At 41.2% G+C, this 13,616-nt stretch overlaps 1 protein-coding gene across 2 annotated transcripts; it reads left to right on the forward strand.

The window, feature by feature from the left end:
• Window positions 1-2,334: 2,334 nt before the first annotated feature.
• On the forward strand, window positions 2,335-13,616 carry LMO2 (LIM domain only 2). 2 transcript variants are annotated; one of them, XM_079974691.1, is made up of 4 exons: window positions 2,335-2,633; window positions 2,923-3,122; window positions 9,582-9,797; window positions 12,538-13,616. In XM_079974691.1, exons 2-4 carry the CDS (start codon window positions 3,082-3,084, stop codon window positions 12,755-12,757), a joined length of 477 nt encoding a protein of 158 aa, XP_079830817.1. In that variant the 5' UTR covers window positions 2,335-2,633; window positions 2,923-3,081; the 3' UTR covers window positions 12,758-13,616. The 2 variants fall into 2 exon arrangements, with proteins under 2 accessions (XP_079830817.1, XP_079830816.1); XM_079974690.1 differs by having other exon boundaries at window positions 2,335-3,122.

Genomic DNA, 13,616 nt, shown 5'->3' on the forward strand with positions numbered 1-13,616 from the left:
CAGCACTACACACACACACACACACACACACACACACACACACATTGCTTCTCTGCACAACATGCCCCATTCTGTTCCAGAGGCTTCCCAACCCTCAGGAACACATTCACAAAAAATATATGAAAGCAGTCCAAAGTCCTAAAAGTAAAACAGATCCACCATGAATCATTAAAAATACTGTATTTTTCGCTCTATAACACGCACCCGACCATAACACGCACGTAGTTTTTAGAGGAGGAAAATCTGTAGGCATGCCACCCGTAGGCATTCCCTCCATAACACGCACAGACATTTCCCCTTACTTTTTAGGAGGAAAAAAGTGAGTGTTATGGTGCAAAAAATACGGTAATTAAAAATGTATTTGTAACTGCTTCCTAAAAGAATTTGAAATACTTACATAGGTCCTCAATTCCCATGTAGATTAAATAGCTAAAATATTAACACATTTCTTTGCTAAAACATTACCCCCCACATCCCCAACATTTAACTTACTTTGCCTTTATTGTTTATTTCACCTTCTGACCTGACAGTACATAGCTTACATTAACTGACTGTAATTTAGTATGTTCTCAGACTGAACAATCCTAAACCCCAGTCCATGCTGCTGTCCTAAGCTCTTGTTCCTCCTCTTTAGGACAGACTTTAAGCATAGAGATATGCATATGCAGTGGTACCTCGGGTTAAGTACTTAATTCGTTCCGGAGGTCCGTTCTTAACCTGAAACTGTTCTTAACCTGAAGCACCACTTTAGCTAATGGGGCTTCCCACTGCCTCTGCCGCTGCGCCGCCAGAGCATGATTTCTGTTCTCATCCTGAAGCAAAGTTCTTAACCTGAGGTACTATTTCTGGGTTAGTGGAGTCTGTAACCTGAAGCGTATGTAACCTGAAGCGTATGTAACCTGAGGTACCACGATACTTGAGATAGCTCACATGCATTTTCTGAAACATTTCCCGCTAAGTGGATATTCTTTAATCACATGGTGTAGTGTATGAATGGCACCTCGTGCATGTTTTGAAAGTGAAAATGAATGCACATTAAGGGTACTAGAAAACTGGCAATAATGGGTGCCTATTGAGGAGCATACCTCTCCACCACTGGCTTGCAGCTGGTTTTCAACAGTTGTGCAAATGTTTTGTTCTTGTAGTGGAGAAGGTACTATGAATGGTTATCTGGCACAATCATGCAATCAGAGACCAGCAGACTCTATAATTACATGAAATGGATGGTAGCTAGTTTGACCGTATTCATTCCTTCATTCCTGAGTACCCACAAATGTGTGCAATTAATGGGGAAGAACTTTCAGAAAGTGAAGGCTCCAGGAGCACCATTACCTAAACACCAGCTGTTTCCTAATGATCTGCTGGTTGAAGCAAACAAAGAGGCACTAGGGCCAGACCCAATGCCCAGTGAAGCCCACAAGAGAGCTTTGTACATCTGGAGCCACTGGCCTTTAGAGGAGGTCCTGCCATTATTCCCCAGTACTTTGAATGGAAGCTCAAGGGGCTGAATGTAGTTAAGCAATTGTAAATGGGCATCTTTATTTTGTGGGGGGGGGGTTGTGTAGGGAATAAATAAATATCAGGAGATTATCTGGTATTTTTTCACTAACAACTTTTGGTCTTTTTTCTTCACTTATATTGGAATCACCAGAGCAGACAGCCTCATCTAGTTGACAGTCACATGGTGCTGTGACTGTACTTTTACAGGGAAGCTTAATTTTATAAACAATGCCGATCACTTCACTGTGTGAGTGAATCATCTTGCCTGAAGAGGGGTTGCTGAGAGAGGCTGGAAAAGATTATGATAGAGCCGTTTCCATTACTTGTTCCTAGGTGTTTGCTCATTCCTTTATCCACGTCCTTTTGAAGGTATATCTATTGGAACTTGAAGATAGGTAGATAGATGATAGGCAGAAACACTGCTTCCTATTCTAGCCTGTCACTCATTTTCATGCAGTGAATTTGCCAAGTGGTCATCCATGTTCAAGCTGTAGGACCATGCACATGCAAAAGTCAATACGCTTCATGAGATCTGAAGCAGGAAGATAATTCTTCAGTTTTATGTGTCCTCCCACGGACACACTTTTGACCTCAGGCAGTGCTGTGGTTAATGAATACTGGGCACTTAAACATGAACCTAACCTATTAGGCAACTTTCAATTAGCTTGATTTGCTAGCAAATGGTTGCATGGTTCAATTAAAAAGACACCAGCACATTCCTTTTTTTAAGCAGAGTCCCAGCATCCCCCCCCCCCCTGTGTGTGTGTGTGAGAGAGAGAGAGAGAGAGACTGGCCCTTTAAGGAGCCAACTCAGTCGTGAGAGATGCTGCTGTTCGGGCTTGCTTGAATCCCCAGGAGCCCAGTTAAGAAATAGACAGCTGTCTCTTTAAGTGTCATTTCCTTCTATTGTATTTGAATCGTGAGCAGGAAAGAGGATGTGAAACCAGAGAGGACAGACCGCGGAGCCAGCTTCAATAATAATAGTAGTAGTAGCAGTAGTAGTGGGGTAATAATAGCAGCAACTTCGACTATAATGGGGATGGTGCTGTTGGTGGAGATCCTGGCAGCTTCCTCTGCGGAGCAGGAGCCCCTCTCTCGAGCGCGCCCGGAGCTGCCCAGGCAGCAAACCTAAGGCAAGCAGCAGAGGAGACTCCGGGATCCAACGCAGCAGCAGCAGCAGCAGCAGTGACAGCTCGGGAGACGGCGGCGCGGAGCAATCGGCGGCGGCAGCAGCAGCAGCAGCTCCAGCCTCTCTCTGCCCCGGTCGCTCGCGCCCCCTGAGCAGGAGGAGCGTCGGCGCAGCCAGGATGGGAGGTTAGATCCTAAGGGTTAGCTAGGCGCGCTCGCTTGCAGGAGAGGCATCGTCGCAGGAGCAGCATCCAGCACGCACCAGCCCACCTCTCTCTCTCTCTGGTGCTACAGGAGGAAATCCTGCGAATGTCCTTGGGGAGCGGGAGGGGGGCGGAGGTGCCACTCTGCCGCGGGTAGCGAGCAGGCATTCAGGAGCAGGCAGCCTTTGTGGGGGCAGATCTCGGCGCAGACCAACCCACCGGCGAACTACAAAGGACTCCGGAGCTGCCAATGTCCTCGGCCATCGAAAGGAAAAGCCTCGAGCCCTCCGAGTAAGTGACCTCCTCTCCCTGTCCCCCCCCCCCCAAGTCCCCTCCAGCTTCGCATCTCCAGAGCTAGGGCCAACTTTGCCTTGGAATGGAGACGGGTTCTGGGCAATCCGTGGGGCTGGATTGTTGTGGGGGGGGGAGAATAATGACTATTATTATTAATATGATTTTGATTATGAGCGCTGGCATAAGAGAAAGTGCCATTTGGAGAGAGACAGAAATAAATACGATGGGGGCTGCATCTTCCTTTCTCCAGATTACTAGGTGTGTTTCAGAGACCCCGCTCTCCCCATCCCGATCCAGTCCCTGTACCGCGATCACGTTGTGAATACGGGTGGAGTGTGCAGCAAGGACTAGGAAAGATCTCATTAAGCTCGCACTAAGCCAGCCTGCCTGCTACTCGCAGGGATGGTAACTGAAACCCAGAGCCACAGGCAAGTTCCCCATTTTGAGTCGGAGGCCAATTACCAGAGCCACCAGATTTCCTATCCAGCTCCTGCTGAGGGCGGGAGTGGGGAGGGGAGAAAGGAGCGGGCATTTGGGGTCGCAAACGCCTTTGCATCAGGTCCTGCCGATTAGGTGATGCTGATGAAAGTGGCTTCAGAGGGATAGGGCTTGGGAGACTCCCGTTTTACAAAAGCCCAAGTTTGCCTACAGTGCCTCTCTTTCTTCTTCTCCTCCCTGCCGGGCTACACACTGGCTGATTAGACTAGAAAGGTCAAGGTTGTTATCAGATGCGTGTGTGCTCGCGCTCAACTTCCACATTTTCATAATGCAAGCCACCAGTTTGAAACTTGGAACAAAATGTCCAGCAAGAGAGTTTCTGTGCATGAGCCACAAGCGAGATCAGAAGAGGGGGGAGTGGTTGCTGTCACTCACAACCCCAGCAGTAGCTATTAAAGAAGTAAAAATAAATAAATGTTTAAGTTAGTATAGAATTTGGATTTCCTAGTAGACTTCTTACCATGAAGATCTTGCTGTACTCTCAAACAAATGCAGATATACATAATTGCAGAGATGATTAATTTGCTGTATCACTAGCACTGCCACTGAACTGGGCTTTTAAAGTTTAGGCACCTACCTGTCCCATTGAACTTGGTGGGACTTACTTCTGAGTAAACAGATGTCGGATTCAAGCTATATGTCTCTATTTAGGGTGGTCATATTTTATTTGTCTAAACCACAGTAGCTTTGTGGTATTCTAGCAAGAAAATCTTATTTTAACTTTTAACGTCCCTGCTTAATTAAATATATGTGTATATTTAATTCTTCTGTCAGTTGTTCTCATGAGGTATCAAGAAAAAAAAACAGGATGTGATTCTGTGCTCGGTTATACCGGCTTAAGGCTGCAATTCTAAGCCCTCTTATCATGTACCAAGCACCCTTGAATTCAATAGGGGCTTCTTTTGAATAGACATGGTTAGAATTGTACTGTAAGTACCACCGAAATACTGTAAAATGAATCCACAAGCAGAAAACAGTGCATAGGTTTTTGATCAGAGTTGGAAAGCCTTGCAGACCAGTCTGTCTCTGCTTTCCGAAAAATAGGTTATATTAATTTCCGTTGAATTTACTCTTATATTAAGTGTGGTAAGAATCAGTTGTTGGCCTCATCCACTTCAGATACTTTTACAGAGACTTATATATCATATGTACCGACTGAAACATTGTGCATATGTTACAGTTGCTCCGTTCCCTATTTCCCCCTGCTATGTTAAAGCTCCTTATTCATATTTTAGGCTGCAGTCCTATATATCCATTTACTTAAGAGCAATCCTCTGAAAACTCGGTGGGACTTAATTTTGAGTAGACATGTATAGGATTGTGCCGTTAATCTTTCAAAACTGCCAGCAAAGGAGGGGGCTTGAGATTCAGCTAACACCTATTTTCAGTGTATCATTATGGCATACGGCATTCCAGAACATAAAGTTTATTATGAACATTTCCTCCTCCCACTATTGTAAAAGTCCCCCATTGTTTTGGGATAAAAGGACATGAAACTGATCTTAAAGAACCATTCCAAACTGCACAACAGTTGTGCAAACAAAACCTTCCTGTACCTGTTTATGCAGACTTGTAGGATATCTTGGAGATAGTTTCTGGGTATTGGTTCAGGAACTCCCACACCTCTTTTCTCAATCCTATGCATTTTAAAATATATGCCTGCTTTCATGACAAGTCATGACAAGTCATGAACAACAACAAAAAAAACCTCTGTTCTTTCTGAAAGAAATTGCTACTGTCTTCACTGACAGCATTCTCCATAAAAGACTAGTGTGCTAAAACATCATTTAAAATAGATTTGTGTGCAGAAATAGCAGCTGTGAATAGTGAAATAATTCAGTAGCACACTCACATGGCTATATAGGTATGGAATCAGGAGGTGTTTCTTCATAACGGCAAATCAAGAATTAGTATGAAATGCCTTGAGAACTTGATCATCTTTCAAGCTTTACGTAGACAAGATGCAGCCGTATTTATTTTTCAGATAAATGCGACTTGAGGAAGTTTTACTTCTTTGAATAGTGTTTTTGAGGGAGTTGAATCATTTTTCATTATGTTAAATTCTTGTTTCTTGTGAGATTGCTTTTGAGAGCCTAGAGAGATATAGTAACACAGCTTACTTATTCCTTGAGTGTAACATATAAGTCCTCTCGCTGCCTTAGAATTTAGCTGTTATTATTGTGAGCATTTGGGAATCTATTGTACCAGTTGGTAAACAGGGATTAAAGAAAAATCAGGAGCAGGGTGGGTGAGACATAGCCTTCTCGTCACATAGATTTGGTTGAGAAAGGAGGAAATGCCTGCCTTCAACTGAGAGAATATGGCTACCCAGACTACCTCAGAGGAGTAGAGCCTCAATCTGACTGTGATCTGGATGGGAAACTGCCCACTTCTAATTTTTTTTTTAAGTTGAATATGAGGCTGACAAATTAGATGGCTGCTGGTGGGCAAAGATTTCATTGAAGATTGGGGCAGTGGAGAGAAGGCTTTTACCTCAGGATTTTACTCAAACTGGACCCAGTCTGGGGTTATGGAGTTGCTGGTGGGAGGTATGTGGTAGCAGGAATGGGAACATCTTGGACTTGCCAAAGCCTACATTGCAGTTATCTCTTGTTGGCAACACTGCATCACATAACTTTTAATTGAGAAGTTCCACTGGGCCTTTTTACAGACTTAAAGTGGTCTGCACTTAGAGAGGCCAATGTTGCATCTACTTTGACTAGAATGTACATTTGAATTTAGTTCCAAACGTTCATCCTGCATTATGATCATTCATATGTAGTGTAAGTGGTATCTGTAAGAGAGAGAGAGACTCAAATGAACTTATTTAGCATAAAAACTGTCCTGAGCAAAAAGGCAAAAGGAACGTTGTTAATGGTTTGAGCAAGAGGCATAATGTAAGCCAGTAAATCACGTGATTAACTTTGAAAATGTGAGGGTTTTATTTTTCCTCCATGGCAATGTTTATGAGCTTAAGGTTAAACATGTGCTAAAATATCTTGCTGTGAGTTGCTGACTGTGCAGGCTGCTGGCGTTTTGCTGGGAATAATTCTCAACAGCAATTGCAAAATGGAATATCCAGGGAACAAAGAAGCTTTCAGCGAGATAATACATTTACATTAAGAAATGTATTTTCTCCTCTCTCTTATTTTATCCAGTCATTATTTTACCTTGTCCCCACCCCTGCCCCCAGTCCCAAATAATATTTTTCCCTGGGGTGAAAAGTGCATTGTTTCTTGAGAATACCATGCTACAGTGAATAATTTGGAGCTGAATCTTCCCATATGTATATGATGTTACTCTTGTTAGCGGTCTCTGGAAAAAAAAGAAGATGACTATTATTAACAATCAGGACCTGCTGATTCCAACTATCAGTAAGCATTCCATGCCCATTGTTTGGGAAGGTGGTTCCTACAGCCCTAAGTGTTTTCTTTTCTCTTGAAGATGCTTTGACTTCTGCAAACCTAGAGATTTTCCTGAGGCTGCTGATACCTTCCCCTGATACATGCATGGTGCCATTTTGATGGCATAAGGACCTAGACTCAAAGAGTTTTCTATTTATTCTTTCCTATAAACTAAAGTTAGTACAGGACTGAATAACTTTAAAAAAACCTATTTCAGTCCACAGACAAATGCATATGGGGAAAAGCCTTGAAGATACTTCTGCCCATTGCACCTTTTTAAATATTACAGCTGGACAGTGGACTCTTTTGATGAGCTCATTGGAAGGCACTGCTATAAGGCAATCAGGTGGGCAAAGCTAACTGTGGGGGCCATTGACACAAAACCATCTCCCACGCTGCGGTCAGATTCAGGGTGCAGGTATGTTTGAAAAGCACTCTCATTATGTAGGCAGGGGCAAAAGATAAATGTCCTTGCTTTAAATTAGCCTTTTCAACCTGGTGCACTCCAATTTTTTTTAGACTACAGTGACTTTTAAGGAGGTCTTGAGTCTCAATAACAGGTGGTTCTACCTTGGAATCAGGAACTATTACAAGTTACTGATATGTATGGACTCACTTTGGGCATTTAGAAGGAGGGCCTACAGCAAAATGTTGAAGTATGTCATTGGCCCTAATTGAGGTGTTGTGGTTCAGTGTGCCAGCCAGCTAGTGAAACTATCTTCCAGGATGCCATAAGGTGGAAAAGTAGGGCATTCCATAACTCTTGTTTTCTTTTGGAATTTGCACTCATCATTCTGTGGTTACTGAGCATGCTCATTCCTTGCTGGGCATTTTTTAAGGGACTGCCCCCATAGATTTTTTTAAAAATTAAATTATGCAACTCTCAGTTTTCCTAAGCATACCAATATCATATTTCTCTCCATTTTGGCCCCACTCCTGTCAACACTCAATACCTATGGTTCCTATTGGAGGAAGTAGTTAATAGCATTCAGTATTCTGAAGCATGGGGCTATATTCATTTTCTAGCCTTCTCATCCTCATTCGCACATAATATCAACTACAACGGCTGCCCTAGGGAGGAAGGGTATAGTATAAATTCAATAAATAAATAACAAAATAAATATCAGAGAAAACCTACTGGGGGAAACCCTGTACTTATCAGGACATGTCCTTGAAAACTCCCCATATCATTTGATGACATGCAGTGCAATTCTGCACATGCTTACTCAGAAATTAGTCCTGGTGTGTTCAGTGGGATTATTCCCAGGTAAGTGTGCAAAGGATTGCAGCCATGGTCCTGCCTCAGCAGTAGATCTGCTAAATGGACATAGGCAAGGCAATGTACCTCACACTGGTTAAGCTATGAAATGGGTATAAAAGTTACCAGTCTCACACAGTTGTTGTAAGACTATGGTGCTAAATAACTCTTCACATTCAAGTGTCATATGAATATTGATAGTCAAGGTATCATACCTGTATGGCATTCTTTACAAATGTTATTAAAATGTCTGAAAATATTCATCACAGCAGTGAAAACATTGATGTATGTAGCAGAGTAGGAAAGGGAAACAAATTGAACAGCAATGGTTTTTCTTAAAGACTTAAGAAAATATTAATTACTTAATGATTTGGCTACTTATAGTTTTTCTTTATACTGTCCACAAATTCATTGCCACAGGACTCATGGGGTGGGGGTGGGGAATCCTTTTTGACACAAGTTTGCAGTGCGTTAATTACAGCTGTACGTAGATATTATTTGTAATAGATGTTGGACTGAATTTGGACCAAAACAAAAGTAATCCAAACAAATTCTTTTCCCATTTTCATTGGTATATTAAGTATTGCAAATTAATTAAAATTAATTAATTACATGAATTAATTAATTACATTAATTAAAAGAAAATATGTTAGGGCAGCGTATATATTCTGCATGCATATTCATTCCAAGATTTTTCACTGAAATAGGCTAGACTTTACATTAGTATAAATTATATAAATTGAGCTTTCCCTCCATACATTTGCTAGCTATGAGTAAAGGCAAGAGGTTATGCAGGTCACCAAGTCCATTTACCACTGGGGATCTTACATTCTGGAATGTGAGGCTTCTGCAAGCATTTCCTACTTTTCCACACTTACCTTTCATTCTTAAGGAACAGAAACTTTATTTTAAAGAGATGAGATTCTCAGGATTTTAAACCATGTACGCATAACCCTAACCAAACAATAACATATGTTAGGAGACTCTGTATTCTATAGGGGTTGAGCTGTAGAGTTTATTGCTGGGAAGAAATTGTGTCTCTTTTACTGTACATTTCTTATTATGAATTGCATTTATGTAATTATTTTATCTTTTGTATTGTATGGATATCATGTCATGTTTTAATATAACATCCATATAATACTGTGTGGTCTTTTGATGAAGGGCAGTATATAAAATTTAAATTAATTTAAATTAACAACGGGAGAAAAATAAGACTGAAGATTTTCTGATTAGACTATGAGTTGGTTGGTTTGGCTGGATTAGTGTATTCTAAAGGCTGTCTCTTTCCTCCAGGGAGCCAGTGGATGAGGTGCTCCAAATCCCCCCTTCTCTGTTAACATGTGGAGGATGTCAACAGAACATTGGGGACCGTTACTTCCTGAAAGCCATCGACCAGTACTGGCATGAAGACTGCCTTAGCTGTGACTTATGCGGGTGCAGACTTGGAGAAGTGGGAAGGCGGCTATATTATAAACTGGGCAGGAAACTGTGCCGAAGAGACTATCTCAGGTATACCAGCCACCATAACATAACCCTTCCTTCCTTCCTTCCTTCCTTCCTTCCTTCCTTCCTTTTAAAAATGAAGGTAGGTCTACGCTTAAAACTCTAGTGCAAGATCTGGGCTCAGTCTGCACAGAAGAGGTATAAGACACAGTAGTTGGAAACTGACTAGTCTCAAAGCCAAGTCTGGATAAGTTCCTTGTCAGTTAAAATGAGGAGGCGGGGAGAACTTCAGGCTCGCAAGAACCTTCTCCATAAATTGCTGTCCAGTCTTATGCAAGGCTCCACTTTGTAGGCTGACTACTGATATTTGAGACACAGTATGGCATGGTAAGGGGAAGGGAGGAAGAACTATGCCAGCATCACAGGTAGGCACATTACCAGTCCAAAGGTTTAAAATCAGGCACTTAAACATGTGCTTTTCCTGAATTGGGTGTAACCTTGGGCTGAATGAACTGTAAAGAGATATAAAACTAGTGTTCATAACTAAGGATGGGGGAGAAAGTCAGTTGCATTCATATTTAAAGCCAAATTTATCAAATTCCACACTTTCCGGAACAATATGAGAATTCAAGCACAGCCATTCTTTAAAATTCACACTTCTCCAAATTTTGTGATGCAGTTATCTAACCAAAAAATGTGTGCAAAAATGCATACATTAGGGGGGAATGTGCAAAAAATGAATATTTAACTGAAAATATAACTGAAAACCGTGTGTGTGTGTGTGTGTGCGCGCACACACACACACACACACACACTATATGAGGAGAAATTGCTTGCAAAAATGTGTGCATACAAAATATGTTTATTAGGGAAAAAATTACTCTAAAATGCTGGATAATTTCCATGAAGATTTTTTTGTAATAAAAAAAAAGTCACAAATTGCTGCAGAAATGTGGAAAATTGGAATTAAGATCGGAAAAATCAGGAACATTGGAAATTATTCCAAGAAAATTGGAATTGATGGATCCTTCCATCACTATTCATAAGACACTATGTACACAGTTAATTTTTCTTAGGATCCTGTCTGCATTTTCTACTTTTAAAAATAGAATCAACAATTCCCCCCCCCCGTTAGTTGTGAATAAAAGAATAACTATGTTCTTCTACAAATCAAGAATCTTGATTGTTTGCCATCTCTTTTGTACTTCATATGTATGATTCCATGAAGCCATGAGGGGGGAGAAACACTTTATTTATAGCTAGATGTATTTAGCATCCTCAAAAATTCACAGGGGTGTGTGGGTCAGTGGGCAATGGGGAGGAATAAAGTGCTAACCTACCCAATTATCCCACTTCAGAGCTTTTTCTAGTAGCAGTTGTGCTTGAGTAGGACTGCATTTGCGTAAAGTAATAATATGCAGTAAATCACCAGTGTACGTGCAACATCCTGAAAAGAATTCAGCCCTATTTCCACTAGCTGAATATTTTCTCACTGTAATGGCAGAAAATATGGGCTGTTAAATTAATGCATTTTCTGTGCCTTGTAATTGGATGTGTTCCGTCTTTTCACAGCATAATGTGTTAATTATCTGTGTCTGCTAATGAAGAATTTCATAGACACAGGCCGTTAAATTGGCTTTGGCATTTCCCACATCTGTAATTCAAATGTAAAAGCCTACATTGCCTGGAACGTGTGTGTGTGTGTGTGTGTGTGTGTGTCTGTTTTAAAACAGTCCCTCTTCCTCTTTTTAATCCACTATCACAAGTGATGCATTCAAAGGTGGTTCTTTAGTGCCACCTTAAAAAAAAAAAAAAAGAATCCATATGTAGCAGTTGTTACAGTGACTAGGAAGCAATGAACAGTGACATCTCCTGGAAGGCCAGGGAAATGATGACAGTTTTCTTTCTAGGGATTGTACTGTATTCCAAAAACCAAGCACTCTGCTTTTTGTATGATGAGCACAGCGTTGGAAACTGACAAGCCCTTTCTGAAATGTGTGCGATTGCAAAAAACATTGCAAATTTATATTGGCCTCTGATTCCCAGTACAATATATAATCATCTACTGGAATATTAAACTAGATTTTTGCAAACTCAGCAGGCGGTAGCCTAAATTAATTAATTATCTGGAAGCACATGCTATCCATATGTATCTTGCACATTACACTGATAAACCCTTGAAAACATAGCACCATAATGGTGGTCTCTATGGGGGTGTCTTCATGAGGCTGCAATATGCTAAAACAGGTTTAGTCATCATGGTGCCTTCCATAAATTGTTGGGTTACAACTGCCATTATCTCTTGACCGTGGGCCATGCTGGCTGGTTCTGATGGAAGTGGTCATCCAACATTACCGGGAGGTAACATGTTACCTACGCCTGTGCTAAAATAAAAGATCCTATAAAACTTTTGGATTTAAACTAGAATTTCTAGCAGTTCACAGAATCCGCTGTAATTCATTTTTATTAAAATGGTTCTATGAACTTCAACATGCTTTTATTAGAACCTACAAATGCATCTTGATTGCTTACAAATCCATATTAAGACAAAGCCAATATTTCAATCAACAGACTGGAGGAAAATACTAACTGGCAATCATCGTGAGAACATTAGAATCCTCATTCACCTTTTCCATTACCCTTTCTCCCTTCACAAATTTCTGGGTGTCCTTCTACACAAATCTATTTTGTCTTCACAAAACGCAGCCAAATGAGCAAGCAACATTCCTTGTACTTTACGCAGTTAGAAATATATTTGATAATCTGACTCCTGAAGGTTCTTGAATTTCTTTTCCCCTCTCTAAAGGCTTTTCGGCCAAGATGGTCTCTGTGCCTCCTGTGACAAGCGGATCCGGGCCTATGAGATGACGATGCGAGTAAAAGACAAAGTGTACCACCTGGAATGCTTCAAGTGCGCCGCTTGCCAGAAACACTTTTGTGTCGGTGACAGATACCTTCTCATCAACTCAGACATAGTCTGTGAGCAGGACATCTATGAGTGGACTAAGATCAATGGGATGATATAGCTCACTTGTGCCTCATGGTCTCCAAATCCATCTCATGGGTGACACAAATACCTAGCTGTGGTGAGGAGATTATCACTCACAACATCTATGTGCTTTGTCTAAGGAAAGGGGGGAATACAACAGAATATACAGGCACCTCATCATGTACAATTGCAGATTGGGGACTGGGACAGTAGCAGGCAGGTGGATTTCTGTTAGCAGTCATGCTTTGGTGATAAAACTGACATTCTCTGAAGTGATGGTGGAAGCTGGAGAAACAATATAAAATAACAATGGATTCTCTTGACTGGAAATATAGTAGTGACATGTAAACCAATATTATGGCTTCGACACTTGCAGACTAGGTTGTGCAACGAAATGGGTTTGGGGTATTTTCTTCCTTTCTGTTTACGCTATTGAGACCATGTTCCCAACTTTAATGCAAGATGGGATAATGTCAGGAGGTGGGGAGGGGAGCAAGGAAAATGGGACTCCCATTCTTTTAAGTTCTGGATGTGGAAAGAATGCTTCTTTTTGCATGGAAACCAGTTTTTCCCATTTGAGAATGAAAAGTACAACCCTTTGCTGCAATGCTGCATCAGATGCACCCTATTTTATACGTTTAAGTACTTGTGAGGTCAGTGGGACTTAATGGCATGTGACTAATGCCAGACTGCAGTCTTCAATGCTAAGCAATCATTTCAAGAATTTAGGATAGGCCTTTCGCTGCCATTGAGTGTGAGAAATATCACCACTCATTTCTATACAAATGTTAAGTGGGGAAAAAATGTCCAGCTATTTTATTAACTTAGGCAATATTAATAATTTGTTGTGTGTAGTAAGATCCTGCAGATTTAATTAAAAAAAATGACTGGTTTGA

The sequence above is a fragment of the Podarcis cretensis genome (assembly GCF_951804945.1).
Source record: "Podarcis cretensis genome assembly, chromosome: 1".
NCBI classification, from domain to species: Eukaryota; Metazoa; Chordata; class Lepidosauria; order Squamata; family Lacertidae; genus Podarcis; species Podarcis cretensis.

Bases quoted from the DNA above. Each gene is read 5' to 3' on its own strand.
- LMO2 (XM_079974690.1), top strand. From the start codon at position 3,082: ATGTCCTCGGCCATCGAAAGGAAAAGCCTCGAGCCCTCCGA. The intron at 3,123-9,581 runs GTAAGTGACCTC...TCTTTCCTCCAG, and splicing joins AAAAGCCTCGAGCCCTCCGA to GGAGCCAGTGGATGAGGTGC. The intron at 9,798-12,537 runs GTATACCAGCCA...CCCTCTCTAAAG, and splicing joins TGCCGAAGAGACTATCTCAG to GCTTTTCGGCCAAGATGGTC.